The sequence below is a fragment of the Typopeltis vanoorti genome, chromosome 9 (genome assembly GCF_054136105.1).
Source record: "Typopeltis vanoorti isolate ZY-2024b chromosome 9, IOZ_Tvanoo_1.0, whole genome shotgun sequence".
Classification (NCBI taxonomy): domain Eukaryota; kingdom Metazoa; phylum Arthropoda; class Arachnida; order Uropygi; family Thelyphonidae; genus Typopeltis; species Typopeltis vanoorti.
This window is the reverse complement of record NC_143557.1, coordinates 88,605,891-88,626,555: the sequence shown is the minus strand read 5'-3', so window position 1 is coordinate 88,626,555 and position 20,665 is coordinate 88,605,891. Positions and strand designations below refer to the sequence as shown.

The 20,665-nt window shown below is 33.8% G+C and overlaps 1 protein-coding gene across 1 annotated transcript in view; it reads right to left on the bottom strand.

The window, feature by feature from the left end:
• Positions 1-20,665, bottom strand: part of dre4 (SPT16 homolog, facilitates chromatin remodeling subunit dre4) — a 371,785-nt gene that overhangs the window by 105,774 nt on the left and 245,346 nt on the right. The window contains exons 19-21 of the mRNA XM_090398585.1: positions 12,872-12,990; positions 12,634-12,759; positions 3,225-3,413 (exon numbers count right to left, since the gene is read on the bottom strand). Coding sequence (XP_090254711.1) covers positions 3,225-3,413; positions 12,634-12,759; positions 12,872-12,990 — 434 coding nt within the window. The remainder of the gene's footprint in view (positions 1-3,224; positions 3,414-12,633; positions 12,760-12,871; positions 12,991-20,665) is intronic.

Sequence of the window (20,665 nt, the reverse complement as noted above, 5' to 3'; positions counted from 1 at the left end):
CACCTCCTCTGTTACCACCTCCATCACAATATTAAACAGAAACGGACTTAATGCTGACCCTTGATGCAAGCCAACTGTTACTTGAAAACTTTCTGTCTGTCCCAAACAGGTCCGAACACTTGTCTTCACATTTCTGTACATTTCCCGCACCAACCTGACATATTTCTCCGGCACCTTCTTCTCCCTCAGACACCTCCAGACTTCTTGCCTTGGCACTCTATCGTATGCTTTCTCCAGATCAATAAATACCAGATGTAGCTCCCTTTGTTTCTCTCGATATTTTTCCATCATCTGTCGCAACCCAAAGATAGCATCTGTTGTTGATCTACCAGGCATGAAGCCAAATTGTTCCTTTGCAATCTCCACCTCCTCCCTCAATCTACCATCAAGAACCCTTTCTAGGATCTTCATTGTGTGGGACATCAACTTTATTCCTCTGTAATTTTTACAGTCTTGTGCATCCCCTTTACCCTTGTAGATGGGAACAAGAGTGCTCTCCCTCCATTCCTCGGGTATATTTTCCTGTTGGCAAACTTTCATGAACAGGTCCCACAGCAGGTCAATTCCCTCTTCCCCCAGTGCCTTCCATGCCTCCACTGGAATTCTGTCAGGGCCCACCGCTTTTCCATTCCTCATCCTCTTCATGGCCTCCGTCACTTCCATTCTACTGATGTTCTGCACCATCCCCTCAGAAGGCTGCCCATCTCCTCTGTGAGTCCTTGCATTTTCCCCATTCAAAAGTCCCTCAAAGTATATTTTCCATCTGTTTCTTATGTCCACATCCCTCCATAATACTCTTCCTTCAGCATCTTTGATCTGCCTCACATGTAAGATGTCCTTAGCTGCTTTATTTCTACATTTTGCTAGTTGGTAAATTTTCCTCTGTCCTTCCTTTGTTTCTAATTGATCATACAGATCTTGATATGCCATGGCCTTCACCTGTGCCACAACTCTCTTGGCTTCTTGCTTTCTCTCTTTGTACATCTCTCTGTCCTCTTCCACTCTTGACTCATCCCACTTCTGCTTTGCCTTCCTCTTAGCTGTCACTGCCACTTGTACATCATTATTCCACCACCAACCCTCCTTCTGCTCTCTAATCTTTCCAGATGTCTCACCAAGCACCTCGATTGCACAGCTCAGGATTACTTTTGAATTATGTTTCCACCAATCTTGTACACTTTCCAGTCCATCCCATAAATGATAGAATCTTAAAAAGCTATTTTGCCATACGTTACTAAATATTTTTGGGCTAATTAGAATAAATTCTTACAGAGCATATTATAACTGATATGTGCTGGATAAACTATAATTCAGTATAATGTGCAGCTTTCAGAATATAATTTACTATCATCTTTGATGATACATGACACCTCCACGAAGTCCGAAGACTCTCATTGCAGGAGAGGGTATGGCTTGGCTATGCACTGAAAATAGAAAAGAAATTCCAAGGTCAGCTTTGACATGCTTTTCAAAAAAGTCTTGAATAGCTTGGCATAAAATATTAAATATATTTTGGATGTAATATATGAAGGAAAAAATACTGATGGATATGGATTGGCTATGCACCAAAAATAGACAGAAGAGAAATTCCAAAGTCAGCTTTCCAAAAACAGTCTTAAAATAGCTTGGCAAAGGGGAAAAAAAAAAAAAAAAAAAAAAAAAAAAAAAAAAAGCTGTGTTTTGGAGAGAAGCAAAATCATGTACTGAGAAAAGACAGAAAAGAAATTCCCATGTTAATTCTGTCTGGCAAAGAAAGATAAAAAGATAGCAACTGGTTTTGGAGATAAGCAGAAATAGTTGCAAAAGACAGGAGATTATGAAGATGATAGATCTCTGCTTTATATGCCATACTTGCAACAGAGTATAAAGAGGATTAGACAGATAGATATAGGTAAGTTAATGTGTAATTTACAATAGGTAGTTGGATTAAGAAGTATAGACAATAGATTGTGTGTGTGCCATAGAACGCTCTCCTGCAATGAGGGTCTTCGGACTTCGTGGAGGTGTCATGTATCATCAAAGACGATAGTAAATTATATTCTGAAAGCTGCACATTATACTGAATTATAGTTTATCCAGCACATATCAGTTATAATATGCTCTGTAAGAATTTATCCTAATTAGCCCAAAAATATTTAGTAACGTATGGCAAAATAGCTTTTTAAGATTCTATCATTTAATAAGGACAAATTTTCAGGATGTGGTTTATAAATTCATCAGAAATAAAATGTAGAAATATGTCTGCTAAAGTTGCATATTAGGATGAATTTAAAAAATAATAATAAAAAACAAAGACTGCCCATAAACAAGTGCTGATGCTGACAAATAAGCCAAAAACAGTACAGATGATAAAGTTTAATATAAATGTTGTCAGATCATCACCTTCCACTGCTGATAACATCTGACCTGCATTCAAAACCTGTTTATGATGTGAGAAACCATTTAAGGACTTTTTGAGTGAAGGTGAGTTAGCAAATATCATATGAAGAGTGCAAGATTTTTGCTCCTGAAAATATGCAAACAAGCAAATTGGATATTACAAATAATTGGCATAGCGTAGTGGAATGTGCAGACTGGATTAACTGCACTATAAATAGCATGAATTAAGTTTATATGCAGCTAAATTAGAATTAGGTTTATATGCAGCTAAATTAGAATTAGGTTTATATGAAGCTAAATTAGAATAGTGAGCTTAGCACACTAACAGACAGATAAGTGAGATTTTTTAAAATCTTTTTTACACTATTGTACTCCAAAACACTTATATATATATATATATATATAAAAAACATCTTTATTATACCATATACAGAACTGAGAGAATGCTTATATTATTATGAAAACACAGAAATACTAGGATGTACTACTTATTGCAGAATAACAGGTATAAAAACTTACATCTCTGTTATAAGATTGTGTCCTCATTTTTTTCTTTTAATACAGTATAACTTGCCAGTGTAGTAGGATGAACAAAGTAATGTATTCATCCAAATGAAATCTAAGTATTATGAACCCTTATTAAGATCATATATAGAAGAGCCCCTCAAGCAAAAAAAAACATCTCCAGTTCTTATATAAAATATTACAGATGTTATATACGGTGTGTGTGTGTGTGTGTGTGTGCAAGAGAGAGAGAGAGAGAGAGAGAAAGAGAGTTTATAAGGCAGAACACTGGAATAAGATGGTAACAATTATTTCAATAAATAAATAAAATATTTACTTACCCAGTCTGTAAGATTTACTAGGCAACCTGATGTGGGCTGCAAAAGTACTGTACTACGAAATGGAACACCAGGAAAACCTAATTCTCTGAATGGGGTATCAAATTCAACTTCCTGTTTAGTCAAAGGTTCTACTTTATCACAAAAGGTTTTGAATGCTGTTTTTAGTTTCTGTCTCAGTTCTCTTTCTGCCTGAGAAATAAAAATAATCAGTATACCACCTACATAAGTAAATAGCCAATATAAAACTGTTCATTGAAATATTATTAGAAGTTGAATGTTAAAAAAAAAAAAAAAAAAAAAAAAAAAAAAAAAAAAAAAAAACTAACTTGACCAAGCAAAATTTGTGATGAACCTTTTACAGCACAAAAGGTAACTCATTACCAGCTGAGGAGGAGGTCAAAACATTTATAGTCACATTTGTGATGCTATATTAAAAACTGAACACCAGTGTGCACTCTATTTGTGTGTAGAAGAAAATTGAAATCTCAGATGAGTTCCTGTAATAATTTTAACTCTAAATAGTAATAAAACATTAACTACATTTTTATCTAAGACAAATAGCAACTTTTACTCAATTACTGAAATGAAGAAGGTGTTAGTGGAAGAAAGCATGTAAAAAAAGTATAGCAATTTACATCTTGCTTCTAACAAAATCCTATGTATAAACACATATTCCAGTAGCTGACAGCAAATAGATGATACTGGACTTCAATAAATGTGTTGAACATTAACTGGAATGACACTGAGATAATAATTAGTACAGAAATGAAATTCATAGTACCTAGACGGGTTGTGCCATGCTCTTTATATCTGGCTGTTTATCTGCTGTTAAATTTAATCCAAAAAATATACAATATGAAACAGATATAATCTTATTTTAAGATTATTTTATTTTTATATAAGTCAAGCATATAATGCATTACTCAACATTTATTGATGAATAAGTCAAAAACTGCATGAACTTGGAAATTTGCTTCAAACCCCGAAGCAAGATAACTTGGGCCCAAAAAATCTATGACTTAAACAAAAGTTCAAGAAATATCAAGGGATAAACACAAAGAGAGAGTAGTTAAGATGTAAATCATTATTCCAAAAACACACATTCAACTTTTAGTGATGTTATTCTTATATTTCTCAAACCAAACTTCACTGGTAAAGTATCAAAAATTTCTATCACAAGCTATTAAGATATATACCTATATAAGGTATATATAACAGATATTTATTAAATTTTCATAAACAGCAGAAAAAAATATCACTTCCCCTTTACATTCTTGTCATAGTCAAGAAATGGCTTCTATTAAATTTCATAATTTTATTACCTTTTTAATATTAATTTCATTATTAAATGAATTAATTTAATCTCTTTAGCACCAAAATAAAAAATCCCTATCTACATACATCTAAATATGCAAATATTAAGACCTATGGGGGTCTTAACAATTCCATATCATTAGAGGTTCTTATAGTCTGAATGTTCTTCATGACCTCATAACAGAGAAAAGTACTCCCCCCCCCCCTTTTATACCTATTCTCACATATCAAGGATATTTTCAGTTAAAAATATTGCAATCAAACAACTAAAAATTTGTTTTTGAGTTTTGCATTATTTTTCAAGTAAATCTTGTAAAATACTTCATGGAGTATCAAGTCTGCAGAATGCCAATTGAGAAACACTGAGTTAGCTGTAATTATTCTTGTTAGTAAAGATTTTTAAGTTTATAAAAAGTTTTAAGTTTTACAGATTGGACAAATTTCCTGTGGAAACTGTTTTATATCCTTCAACTTTGGCAAAAATAACTTTCTAATGACTGCAATATAAATACAAAGCATTTTTGAAACTAGCCAGAACAACAATTTAAAGTACCATCACCAAAAAATTGCTAATATGTAATTTTAACTATGTAAATTGAAGGATACATAACAGGAATAAATACCATAATCCTGTATACCTCCCCCCCCTCAAGGGGGGGAACAGGATTACTTGAATTAATTTTACATTACTGTTAGCTTCCTGTCAATAATTTTCCTTCAAATTAATTATTCAACAACTAACATTGTTAAGCCACACATTTTAGTTTTCTAATGCACCATCTAGATTTTAGCATTTCTCTGAATCTTTTTCCTGTTATTCTGTTTTGCTAACTTTTTCTCAACAGTTCTATTTAAGTGGCCACACACCACCTTAGATTAGCTGTTCCCACATTCTTGAATGCTAACAATGTCAAGTTCCTTCCTAATATCTTCATTTTTAATATGATTCTGCTATCATCTGGTTGGTCCCTAATTTTTCTCAGAACTCTTATATTTGTGGTTACTAGTCTTTGATCAAGTGCTTTATTTCTAACTCAACACTCAGACTTGTTTATTTTGGATTTAATGGTGCAAGGACAGTAATAGTCATACCATGCAAGTACACAAGGTAATAAATAAGAGGCATAACCAGTATACAAACAAATATAAAAAGCATGTTAAAAGTTACATACATTAAATTAAACTAATAAAATTAATATGTACATAATTTATACAAGGTGATATACATTGGTACTCTGTAAAAATTTAAAAATGAGAGGGGAAAGAGACACTTGATGAATGACAGAGTACGAATGTGACTAAAATAGTGACCGTGCTCATAATGAAACAACAAGGGCAGCCGATTAAAATATGATGGTTAGTAGTCTAGAACCATACTACTAACACATAGCCATGTCTATTATCCCTCTATAGAAAAGAGTGAGTAAGATGACTATACCTTATGGGCAGCTGAACAAGAACATTTTCCTTTTTTTACAGTTCCTGCATAACTAGACTGCCACAATTTCATGCTGCTTATTACTGGTCTTCCTACACCATGATGACTGCCACTGAGATAAAAGTTTGTATCTGATGATCTGCTGTTAACCTGTGTATGGGACAGGCAGATGGCAAAAGCTTGAGAAACGAGCTGACCTATCTGCAGCCTCATTTCCCTTAATCCCAATGTGTCCTGGAATACAACAGAAGTATACATCCTGGTGTAACTTCCATAACTGAGAGAACATGTTGGATATGAGAGAGTCCTGGATGTTTCTGCAGCTCCTAGACATCTTATTACATGTGCAGAACTCCATAAATCTAAACCAGGTTGCATTGGTAGCAATGCAGTCATTGCAGATAGTATAACGCAAGCACTATCATATACAGCTGAGCAGCAAACTTGTTACATCTCAGTGAGATCTGAGCAGATATCATGTTATCTCAGAAAATAGCAGAAGATCCCACTAGATCCTCTGATTTTGAACCATCTGTTTACAGGCACAAAATCAGACTATTCCCCTCTATGTGTTTGAAAAAGCTGCTGGTACACAATGGAAAAGGTAGAATGTTTGGGTAGCCTGCAGAAAGAAAACCTTTATGATGGTATATATGAATGCCACAATGATAGTGTATTTAGTCTATTTATTCAGTCTGATGAGTGTTGTACAGATTTTCCCACCTTGAGCAAAAAAAAGTTGACCACGTGGAATGGTCTCACAGGATTTTATTTTCATAGCATATAGTAGACAGTTGTTGGCATCCAAGCAACGAGAGTGGTTCATTTGCCTTAATGTGTAGACTAGGGATTAGTGAGGTTCAAAATGTACCAGTTGCAATTCTCATAGCTTGATGTGCTGTCTGGCAAAAGCATAGACTTGAACAATAATCAAGTTTTGATGTAAGCAGTGCATAGTATAATAAAGTAAATAAACCTGTCAGCACCCCAAGAGGTGGAAGGATGTTCATTGATAAGCTATGATAATCACCTATGACCATACTTGACATTTAAAGCAGCAAAAAAAGGTTCAGGATGTAGAGCCTAACTGGGCAGTTTTGATATCCTATTTTCACATATTCTCCTCATGGCTAACCCTCCTTGGTTTCTCAATATGGCTGGTACTTATTGAAGGCTCAAAAACTTTCAGAGATATAAATTAAAAATTAGTTAAAATATATTCCTATATAATAATAGTTTTGTTTGGTAATTTCTCTCTTATTTCCTAAAAATTTATTCAACTGGATCCCAAATATTTTTTTTTTTTTGCTTATTTGGTTATCTATTTCCAAACTTAATTTATATCTTCATGAAAAACTGTGCCTAACAGCCTGAAATATTTTACTTCTTCTAAAGGCTTGCCACTAGAAATGCAGTTGAGTTTTCCATGTTCCTGTCACTTTCATAGTTTTTCTTATTGCTGATTTTCATGTTAAATATGTTACATCAATTATTCAATTTAAAGAGCTTTGAAAATTTTTTTATTGCAGATGATGTACTACTACTAGTAGCACATCATCTTCATAAAGAAAAGAGCTGAGTTTAATCTCAAATTCTGATATCAAGTTTAATGTTACTTTCCTTCATAATGTGACTCATATAGGTGAAGAAGATAGCATGTACTCTTATCTTGCAGTCATTTAACATCAACTCCCAGTATCTCCTTCAGTTCTAATAGCTTGTTTACTTAAGTATGGACTAAATATTTCTCAATATAATGTTCATTTACCATATAACTGTAGTTTTGAAGTATTTTTCTGTTATCATGGCACCTTATATACCTTTCCCCAAATCACAAAACTTAAATAGAGATCCGTTATATTCCATTCGAACGATTGCTTATCTATTTGTTTTAAATCAAAAATCTCATCTCCCCTCAATTTGGCCATAGCCCAGTTTGTTCTTCCAGGATTTTCTTGCATGTATTTTTTTCCAGAGATGGATATTATAACAGCTGAACTGAAATCAAACTAGAATTCAACTTTCTGACTAGGCCTTCTTGATTATTCAGAGAAGACAAAGCACAATATTGTATTTTTATGTAGCTCTCACCCCCCAAAAAATTTTGTAAATCTAAGTTCGTTACTGCTGCATAATTCAATTTACTTTTTTTTTCTTTCATAATTAGATCACTGTTTCAGAGAGAGAGATGACCATGCAACCTTTCAAGCCATCTCAGGCCCCCAATAACCAAGGCAGTGGTCTCACACACTAGTGCCGTGAGACCACCTAAAAACAAGTGAGATTTGGCTGGCTGGCAAACTTTATATTTCTATATTTGAGCATCTCTGATTTTAACTATTATCTGATCCAGATACCTTTCCACATTTTAGGTTACTGAAGGCTTTTTCTACTTCAAGTACCAAAATGTACTATTGATTGCATTCTACTGTGCCACTGTTCTGTAATAGCATGCTTCATTTAACAGCTTTTCAAAGTAACTAATCTGAATATCAAGAATATCTTTATCTTCAGCTTATATTAGCTTTATGATTGCTGATTATCTTTACAATACTCTTTCCTCCAGCATTTCAATAACTTCCAGAACATTTGCCACCTTCGTGATATTTAATATATTCTTACCAAAGCTGCCTTACTTCCCCCGAATTTTGATTAGCTCTCTTACAAAGCCTAGCTGCTTTACTTACTTACTAGGAACTTGACATGATTTCTTCTTGTCAATTTCAAGCTGAATCAATCAATGTTTTCTTCATATTTTGTCACCAAAATCCAAAAGGTTTTGTTTAGTTTTCAAGCTTTCATTTTCTGCCAATAGTATTCATATATTTGAGTCTACAATTCATCCTGAAAGCTGCTCGACTTTAATTCCTTTTGAAAATTATGCACGTTTCTTTTTAGTATGACAGATATTCATTTTCCTTCTGTATACAAGAGTATACAGAATGATTTGAAATCGTCCTGAACCAATGTGATCTGTCAACAACAACAACAAAGTCAATAAAGATTCTTATTTATTGTCTCTTTATGTTGGAATATTATGGTGTGATCTTAAGCCTAGTCCATGCAGACAGAAATTCAGCAAGCATTTTCCATTATTATTAGCTTTGCTCTTTTTTTTTTCTACATTTCACTAAAACATATCCATAAATCTGCTATTAATTTTCCACTTCACTATATAAATCTCTAAAAAGAATCAGCTTCCCCTTTATGTTAGGGCTTTTCTATTTAATGAAAAAATATTCTTCCACTCTAACACTTACCTTTAGGACTTTCTGTGAGCATAAATGTCACTGGTCCAAACTACCTGAAATTTGATAACCTTTACTTGAAAAAGCCTATGATTCAAGAAGTTTATCTTCATGTTTAGTGTTGATACAGCTACACCCTCCTTTCCTAGATCAGTAATGCCTGAATATAGCATCCTGCAGTTTTTTTTTACAATCTTACCTGTTTTAGTTTTCTGTATCTCAGTAACGCAAATTATGTGGATATGATATTTCTCTAATTCATGTCATAAAATTGTAGCACAGACAACCCCCCCCCCCCAACACACACACACACACACACAAATTAGAAAAAAATGGACTAAATAGACAAAAATTTGACAAAACTTGGTTTTGCTGTGAGTTCATCATGGAACAAATCATAATTTACAGTCATGTTTTGCCCACACACATTAATAATTTACTTATTTATAATAAGTAATAAACAAAATAATATATGGCAAAGATCTACCTAATCTCTAAAACAGTGAAATATTCCTTATCCCAGCCTTATTTACAAGGGATATTTGAAAATTAACGAAACAGCAACAATGCAGAGTTTGATAAAAGCCAATATGCATACTGATTTGGCATTTAATGAGAAGTCGCCTCTATTCCAGTCTTTGTGTGTGTTTCCTAGTTGTTTTATAAAATCTAATTTTCAAATTAGATTAAATTAGAATTCAAATTATTACTTATTTACTCTGCTACACTGACTTAATGGTCAGTTTCGATGTCTCCTTAAAGACAACTTGGCACTTATCCAAGTAGAATTTCCTCTCAATATCTCAGTCCTTTTTCAGTTTGCTATGAACTCTACTATTTTGTTTGGCAAGGAAAATTCTACAAACAATTCATGGAGACATTCAAAAAGAATGTCCTAAATTCCTCCCCCCTTAAACCCACTATATGGCTATGCTATGTGGACAAATATATGTTTGCAATTTGGCCACATGGCCAGAACACCTTACACACTTTCCTTTCCCATTTGAATGGCCAACATCCAAGGATCCAATTCACGACTGAAATAGAAAGTAACAACAGTCTGCCCTTACTAGACACCCTAGTTACAAGACAACCAAATGGGTCCCTGATCTTCACAGTCAACAGAAAACCCACCCACACACACACACAGGTAGATATATCCATCAACAGTCAAAATCACCTGATGGAAATTTTTTTCACTTGGATATGCTACCAATTACATATTTGGTTTAATCCTTTATCCAAGTGTAAGCAAACAAGTTTGCGCCTGAAATATTTTCAGGACTGGGGCAACTTGTGGCAAAGGTGGTATAAGTTCTGATCACTTGCCTTAGTATCCCATACTGCAAAGCACATATCCTTATGGGTAAGTATAGTGCTATGCATTATGGAAAGGATCACTACCCAGACCAGTTTCAACCTTTATTGAGGTCTTGTCAGTGGGAGCTAGACCCAGAGGTGGTGATACTAAGGTGGAAGTAATGCAAAAGTCATATCACCATATGCCAGTTGCCAAAAGGTGTCAACACTTTATTATTAAAATTCTCTGGATTAGATATATGTGATGTTGATGGAAGTTTTTTCACTTGGCTATGCTATCAATTACATATTTGGTTTAATCCTTTATCCAAGTGTAAGCAAACAAAATCTCTAATCCAGAGAATTTTAATAATAAGGTGTTGACACCTTTTGGCAACTGGTATATAGTGATATGACTTTTGCATTACTTCCACCTTAGTATCACCACCTCTGGGTCTAGCTCCCGCTGACGCAACCTCAATAAAGGTTGAAACCGGTCTGGGTAGTGATCCTTTCTATAATGCATAGCATTATACATACCTATAAGGATATGTGCTTTGCAGTATGGGATACTAAGGCAAGTGATCAGAATTTATACCACCTCTACCACGAGTTGTCCCAGTCCTGAAAATATTTCAGGCGCAAACTTTGTTTGCTTACACTGGGATAAAGGATTAAACCAAATATGTAATTGGTAATCAAATCCCCCCCCCTCCCCCAAACAATCTGGGACTATAAAAATCTTAGTCCACCATGCTAAATTAATTTGCTTTTGCTCAGATAACAATGCACTCAACACAGAACTTGCCCACATAAACACTTTTTTGGTGAATGGCTACACCACGTACCCACACCATCCCTCCCTCCTTCCAAACATAGATTATAGCAAATCTGTCACTATCCCCTATATCTGTGGCATCTCGGAAAAGGTGGCCAAGATATTAAAAAAGCACAATTTTTTTGACCACCAATAAACCACACAAAAAAAAGCTAGTAGTTCTTATCTCCCCCCCACACACACACCACACACACACACACACACACACACACATCCCAAAGACCAGCTACAACCTTTCTTATTATGGACAAAAAGGTAGGACAGCCAACATCTGTATATCAGAGCACCAAGATTACATCCAATTCCACTACAGCCACTCAGAATTGGTAGACCATGCCCTGGATACCAGAATATGATCCATTGGAAAAAAAGTCACTTTACTCCACCAAAGCAAATTCAAGTTTGAGAGGCTTTTCCTCGAATCAGCTGAAACTCTCACCAACTATCCCAACCTAAACAAATATGGTGTATCAGACTTCCACCTCACATGGGAAACCCTCATCTGCAGACAATCAGCCCGATGACCAAGACCACCTAACTGAAGCCAATAGGTGGCATAATTGCAGGAATTTAGGTCATTCATCTTTGTTACTGAAGTGTGCCTGTGTGCAAGTGTATTAATCCCTGATGATGCCGATTTGACTTCGGTAAATTACAGGATAAGTAAATAATTTTATCTATTACAAATACATTGACAATTTCCTTAAACAATATATGATGCTGGAGAATCAATATATAAGCCTAAACAAGGATTACTACCCCACAGAATTTGTGATGCTTAAATGAGTTACTAAGGGTACAGAAAGTATCCTTTCTGTTGCATATATGAAAAGCACTGAAAAATAAGTACAGCATTTGAAAGAGATTAATCAGAAAAATAAACCATACTCAAGTCTAAGGATACATTACATACAAAATATGAAGCAGTTTTTCCCACTTCTTTTCAAAACTCCTTTGAATAATGAATGCTATCATTGGTAAGACAATTATTACTATATATTATATGGTAATCAATCTTTGTTTAGCTCCAGAAGGCAATTTTCTCTGGTTTAGAGTACAAAAAAGTTGTCCAGAAAACCATTAAATCAGGATTTCATTGTTTAATTGTATATTTTTCTAAAAAAATTAATAAAATACAATTTATGAAATCCACAAATGCATTATGACCTTGCATCTATTTATTACTTCCAGGTTCTGTTTTGTACTTTAGGGATTGATGCTTCTCCACAACCCCTGGGACATTCTTTAAAAGATGCAATGAACAATGCTTACCTGTTCAGATGCTAGATCATCTCTATCATGCATGTGTTGATGCTTGCCCAGATCAGTTGTAATTTCACCTACTTCAGTATAGAATTGAACATCGTTATTTCTTCTTTTACCAAACATTATAGCATTCTATATACATAAAAAAAGAGGAAAAACAGGATTATAGATCAGCAATATAGATGAATGAAGCTAATGAAACTTTATAAAATTATAAAATAGGAGTAATAAAGGAAAAAAATACCTTTAAGGTGAAATGTAAAAGTATAATCATTTCTCCATCACATGGCTGAAAGAATGCATGTTTGATGTTATTGTACAGAATGTCTACTTTGTCTCCCCGTAATGAGGTAAATCTAAAACCTAATTAAACAAAAATTTACATAATTTTAATTAGCATTTATTTTGCACTTTTTTTTATAAATAGTTGCTATCAGCAGTTAAACAGACAATTTTGTTTTGCTAAAATTTATTAGTCTAAAGCCAAATAATTCAAAATTTTAATACAGATTCTAAATACCAAACTTCATTGAATACCACTAAGGAAATCACCATAATTTTAAAATGGTTTGTCAAATTTTACCAATAAAAATAACCCAATTATAATTTAAAAAAAACAAAAAAAACTATATCAATCAGTCCAAACTCACACAAAAAAATTACAATGTATACACACAATGTAATATTGCTGGATTAAAAAGATTACAGATAACTGTTTTAATGCAATACAATTTGACAAGTTTGTTATAGAAATAATTCTTGCTAGAATTATTCTGGAGATAAAGGCTGGAAGCCTTTATCTCCATTCAAAAGTTCCATCCATTGTACAAAACTTGATTTTTCCAATAAGTGTACCAAGGAAGTCCAAGAAAAAGCCTTGAAAAAATTCTAGGTTCATTCTCAGTCTATACTGAAACTCTAAACAACTGCAAAATGATTATTTGACAAGAAATTCACTGACTTTGAAAAGGACAAATACAAAAAAAAAGGTTTATTGTATGAACAGTAGGTGTGCCCCCTGCCACTGTAAGAAGAACAAAGGTGCAACTCCTGTCCATCTATGCTTCTGCACAATCTCAGCTAACCATCCTAAAGATTGAGAATGAAGCTGATCTGATATTATTCTTCTTCTCAAACTCTCGCATAGACAATCACCTTTACTACAACCAAAATCAGTGTACAGGTATCCCTTGATTAACGTGATTAATTAATCCCTCGTTACTGCATATCAAAATCTCGTTAATCAAATATAATAATCAATGGTAAAATTATAATTCGTCCATGATCGATTACTGTATTAATAATTCGTTTTTAGGAGATAAAAATGAATGCAAAGTGTTTAATAAATGCTTCTACCTACATTAGTTACAATTTTTTTATCAAAAAAAGTTATCAAGAGTTGTTTGAACAATTAGATTTTTCTTATCAGCATAAATTCTATGATAACAAACAAATGTCTCTCTAGACCTCAGCAAACAAGCATTCTTTGAAATATTCCATCCGGTTCTTTGATTGTTATCTCCTTTGGAACCTCATCTTCACATTCCATTTGTTCGTTGTCTTCATATGTGCGTTGCTGTTCAATTTCAAGAAGATCGTTGTCAGTGAAATCTTTTGAATTAAATCCAATAATTCTTTAACATATTCTGCATCAAAACCAAGGTTTTCACCAATTGCAATGATTTCTTCATTCACATTGTTCACAAGATTTTGAAAATCACCCAAGTCATTAGTGCATTCTGCAAAAAGCTTTTTCAAACAGATCTCATGCAGCTAGAAGACACTTGCTCCCACGAATCATGAATATTTTTAATTGCGTGTTTAATGTTAAAACTTTTCCAAAATTCTTAGAACCTAATCGCATTTCTTCCGGTTGTTGTTTCTACTGCCTTTGAGAATGTCTTTTTAAGAAAATAGGCTTTGAAAGTTGCAATGATGCCCATGTTCATGGGGTTGTAGCAATGGTGTCATATTTGGTGCAATTTTGGTACGTTTAAAGGCACATTACTTGTATAGGTAAATATGATTTCTCCATTACTTCCACCTTAGTATCACCACCTCTGGGTAGTGGCCCTTCCCTTAATGCATAAAATTATACGTGTCTGCAAGGAGATGTGTTTTGCATTATGGGAGATACTAAGGCAAGTGATGAGAACTTATACCACCTTTACCACGAGTTGCCCCAGTCCTGAAAGGACTTCAGGTGCAATGTTTGCTAACACTTGGATAAAGGTTAAAGCCCAATATATAATTAGTAGCTCTTTTATTCCATCTTCCTCCTATACATAAATGATCTTCTTTCATTAACCAAATCCCTATCCACAATTTTCAGATGATAGTACTCCATTCTTCCTACTCATTTGAAAAAATTAACTTTATAGTGCTGAAACATTCCCAGCTTCAAGATCTTATACAACCAATATCTTAAACATTAATTTCCATTGTGAGATTCTTCAAGGTGACTAATTGTGGACAAGTTAGTCACCTTTTCCACAGAATAAAAAAAAATCATAACTTGCTTCCTCTTTACCTTCAGTAATACCCAGATGCTCAGAAAACAATAACCAATCTTGTTCCCCTTCCCCCAGTCTTTCCTGTCAAAAACATGAAAATTGAGCAAAAGTGTGGTTAGCAGGGTGTGAGGACTAGAATTTTTGCTTGGAGAGTTGTGAATGAATGGAATGGTTTGCTGAAGTCAGTTGTTAGAGTTCTGTTTGTTAATGGGTTCAAGGAGAGGTATGGTAGGTTGTGTGGATAGTTTGGGTCCTCTGTGATGACTCTTCGGACTATGAAGAGGTACTTCCCATAAATTCCTCAACCACCAAAAAAATATGATGGCCAAGAAAGACACAGATGAGATGGCATCATTATTTCTCATCTTCAAACTCGGTATAAATCTCGAAATCTGCTTAAACTTATAATTTTCTTGCATTTGAAGAAGTTCACCAGAAAACTGCCTAAAAATTTTAGATACAATCCAGAAGAGGGCAATTTGACTAATCAACGATCAACTCATCCCTCCTCCTCACTCCAATCACTATCATATAAATGCCACATTAGTTACAACTTATGAGATGACTAATATCTTTTCTATGGCACTTTCAAATGTTATTCTATTTGAAATCCATGTATTATTCTTTCACGTTCCATTATATCTGTAAAAATCACATACATAACATCTGTTTAACATTCGTTCACAGTTCAAATAGAAATCTAAGTAAACTTGTTTCTCCTCCTCTTTCAATTTCATCTTTATCCTATGTTAAATATTCCCTGATGTCTACAACCTCCACAACAACATACAGCTCCAATGAACTATAGGTTTTGTACTTCATATTTACAGCACTGATTTTTTTTTTAATTTAAAAATGTATATAAAAATAAATATAAAACTTAAATTTTATATTTTATTTTTTACATTTAATTTAAATGTAAAAATATTTTTTAAAAAATATACTTTTATATATATACACCCAATTCTCCATTTACACAGATTAGTTCCAGAAAAATCAATGTAAAAAAGAATACAATGCATATGAAAAAATAGAAGAATGGTTCCAGATGTGAAAACCTGATATGAACAATTAAGTTATTTTTAAACAAAACATGAAAAGCATTGGTTAAAACACTATTTAATTTTAATGGAATATTTTTTTATTTATTTTAAATACTTATTTAAAGTATATGCATATGTATCTTTCTTAAAGAAAATAGTGTGCTACTAATAAAACAGAAATTTGTAAAGGTCCAAATACACCAGTACATATAGTTATTAGTTAAATTTTATTTGCCATCGCTTTCTGATAGTAGCTGCATTCTTTTATGTGAGACCGGAATTAAATCATTTCCATCACTTGAAACACTTTGGCCATCCTGTTCATGCTGCAATGGTGAAATATTTTCTTCAGTAAAAGAAACTAAATTAGCACTAATTTTCAATAATTCTGAAGGTTGATTTTTTTTTTTTTTTTACCGTGAACTCTGTAATTAATCATCGATATCCTGTTTTGACTAGATCTTTGTATAATTCATCATATCGCATCACACATCACTTCAGTTCAGGTTTAAACTGTTCAGCTTGTTCAGTATTTGGATCATGTGTAAGAAAATGACTGCAATTTACTAGCCACTTGAAGCCCTTCTTTAATCAATCTTGCAGTGAGTGGAATCTCTTCATCATCATCACTTTTTTCTTTTACACACATTCTGGCCAAGAAGCTTTCCAGCATGCATTTAAAGTTGATGGTTTCAATTCTGATAACACCAACTTAGCAAGTTTGATGCAATCCAAAATAAAAAATTTCTTCCACACATCAATAACTCTCAGTAGATTCTTCTTATCTAGTTTATCCAAAATGTATTGGAATGTTCTTCTTATTTTAGTAAGTTATAAAGGTAGCGATCACACCCTGATCTAGTGGTTGTATTAAGGATGTTGTACTAGGTGGCAGAAAACAAAATTCCACATTTGGGTGTTCTAAAATAGGATGGCCAGGTGCATTGTCTATAATCAATAAAGCTTTAAAGTCCAGATTTTCTTCACCATCAAATAGTGTTTAACTTCTGCAACAAAACACTGAACCGTTTATTAAAAATTTCTTTTGTAACCCAACTTTTTTTTTTGTTTGCCTTCCAGTGCACTGGTAACGTGTTAAAATCTACATCTTTTATTGCATTGCCCATGGTCTTAGACATGAACTCTATTGCACGAACAAAACACAAAATGTGTAAACATTTCAAAACAAAACCATTTCAAATTGTAAACAAGAAATAATCGTTTAATACACTCCTTCCAAGCAGTTTTACTTAGGCAGGCTTCCCACAACGCAACTTAACTTTGAGGAATCAACATAGCACCCTTCTGCTTCCAGGAACCAACAGCAACTGAATATAAAGGTTCATCTGTCGGCTTAACTTTGGGGAATCATAACTACAGAAATTGATTTTTTTGTTGTCATCACAATTGTCTACATTTTGTAGCTTAGAGTAATCCCTGATATTTAAAACATCAAGGGAGTTCCCCAAAAATCAAGTTTAAGAATTCCATTATAATTATAATTTCCTAGAATGATACATATATACTGTTTTAGATTTTTCTAGATAATTATAATTATCTAGGAAAAATCTAGATAATTATAATGGAAATAGCCTATTTAACTGAATCCAAACAGAAATTTTAAAAATAAGCACAATTTGAACCATGTTAAATCAAAACATGTCATGTAAAAATAGAGTTGCTTTTGTTTTCTAAATCATGTTATTTTGAAATTGTGTAAAAAAAAAAAGTCGCGTAAAGAGAGAATTAGCTGTGTGTGTGTGTGTGTGTGTGTGTGTGCATGCATGCATATATATATATATATATATACATACATACAATACAATACACACACACACAATGGTGCACCCAGAGGGGGGGGGGGGGGCAAGGGGCCATCCCCCCAAAGGGAAAAAAACACTAGAAAATTTTCCAAAAACCCTTTCCTAATCAAAATTCATTTTTTTAAAATTTATGTTGTGTCATGGCTTCTATTTCTATACTACTTCTTATGAATTAGTGATCATTACAGACGCTCAGTCATCGGTCATATGCGATGTATAGCTTGTATTCTCAAATCGTCTACTCAACTTGCTGCCCCCCCCTCCCAATTAAATCCTGAATGCACTACTGCACGCACACACACACACAAATCTATATATAGAATAATGTAGACTTTGCTGGTTCATGAATTTGTAAGAGTTTATAAGGCAGAACACTGGAATAAGATGGTAACATTTATTTTAATTGACAACATTTCATCCTAATTACATAGGCTTTCTTCAGGTATAAACATACAAACTAGTACACAAACAGTAAAGAATAACAAAGGTGACAACCATTATGTACTTACAGAATAGTGATGTTGTTTAAAATATTTCTAATTGTGCTTTGCATTGTTCAGCATGGCGTGAATGTTTATGCATTTGCATTTGGCTAAAGATGACCATGATGTATTTAGACAAGCTGATACTAGGGTTTATATTTAAATGTTTAGGATCTGTAATATATATATTTCAGATTCCAGAAAGTTTGTTCTAGATGCTAAAGACGGAGCTTTTTCAAGCCATTTCAGACTTCCAAACAAGATGTAGTCTCACACCGGGCAATGAAATCCATCTCTTGCTTAAAGGCATTCAGAAATATCCATGCCCAGTATGATTTTGAATCCCAAAACATTACCAGAGTTCAAGATTGGCACCAATATAAGAAACATGAATGGTGTTATATTTTTTCCATGTATATATATATTTGTTGTTTGATTAATTAATTAAATTATTTATCTGAATGTTGTACACTTGTTATGATATTATCTCTCATCCCTTTACTTAGTATTGTATCTTAGCTAAAAGCTATTCCTTCAATGGCTTATCATTCCAATAGATCACGTGTGCAAATCCTACAAACAAAGAGAATGCCTTAGGCTAGGGCCAATTTTTCTTGGTTGCAATTCTGGAGTTAACTTCTTTTCAGAATTAAGAAAAATTTATTTTTTGAAGCTGTGCCATCTTAATTCCTATACAAGAGAAATCTCCTTGTCAGAGAGTTAACACGCAGACTGTCACGTGATCTTGGAATCTAGTAATCAACAAGCTCTTAAATTACTTTCTTCAATTAGCAGTTGTAACCAGTCTCTCCCCACCCCCATGCTTGAATTTTTTTTTATACAGGTTCTAATTTAAGCAAGCGGTGCATTGGCTTGAGAAATCAGGCAATTTACTTAGGTAAAGAAAATAAGAATGTTTATTCATTCTAAGGTATTGTACATAGTAATCAAAGTTATTCTAAACATAAAAATTTTGTTCCTGCAGGTAACACCAATCTATCAGACAAGATCTAATTACAATTAAAGCGTTATACTAAAAGGACATTAGCAAATCAAACTGTCGTATTCTCGTTCACTTATGATAGCTATGCAAGTGAATAACTAATCAATATCCAAAGATTAGATTATAACACACTGAAAATGATTCAAGGACAGTATCTGTTACAATATACTTCTAGAATTACAACAATTTACCACAGGTTAAAGTACTAGAGTCCTGTCATATATTAGCAAGTCCTATCGCTTATTACATTAGCACATTAACTCTTCCTAGCTCTGTTCACAGTTCAATGGACAAATAAAAGGTTTTATGTTACTGACCAAGACTAGGCAGGAATTTCCTCTCGATCAATCTTTGCCGACTCCTCTCAGCTAGTTTCCTCGATCTGCTACCTGTTGTCCTCCGATTTTGCCAGAATTGGTGATTATGTTCACGAATCACTCCTGTGTGCCGATGATTGCAATACTACTCTGTCGGATGGGTGTGCGTGGTTCTGCATAAAGCTGCGGTCTTCACTGGCTGTTTAGCTGTGCCGCTGCTATGCCTGGACCGGACCGCTACATGACTGCGCGGCTGTCGTTGACCACTGTCCTTCCCGTCTGCACGAATGACTTCTACCAGAACCAAGAAAAAGCTCTGAGCACACGCCGCCAAATCTTTTATATCACTCACGGCTGCTCTCCCTACTACATCACCAATTGCTGACGGTACCTAAGCTTTTGCACTCTGCGCTATCTTCTCTCCAATATGTCTCCCACGTGCCTCGCATCGTGGCTGCCTGGGGTTATGTCTATAAGCTGATTAAACTAATGTGAACTTTGCTCTAACTTTCTCGTTCCAATGCAACCTTTACAAAGACTTTTATGATTCACGTCTGTTATTTACAGGACAGTTAATAATATAACACATACAAAATTTCATTAAGAAAGTATTATTACATTATTTACAAAAATCACTTACACCTATGTACAATCATTTCTTTAGGGAAATTTTTGTATCTTAGTTAAATCCCAAATGAAATGATTAATAATAAATTAAACCTTTATTCCAGATTTAACAATGGAAAAGAAATGGAACTAGCCGAAGAATTGGATAATACCAAATCAATGTATTTAGACAAGCTGATACTGGGGTTTATATTTAAATGTTTAGGAGCTGTAATATATATATATATATA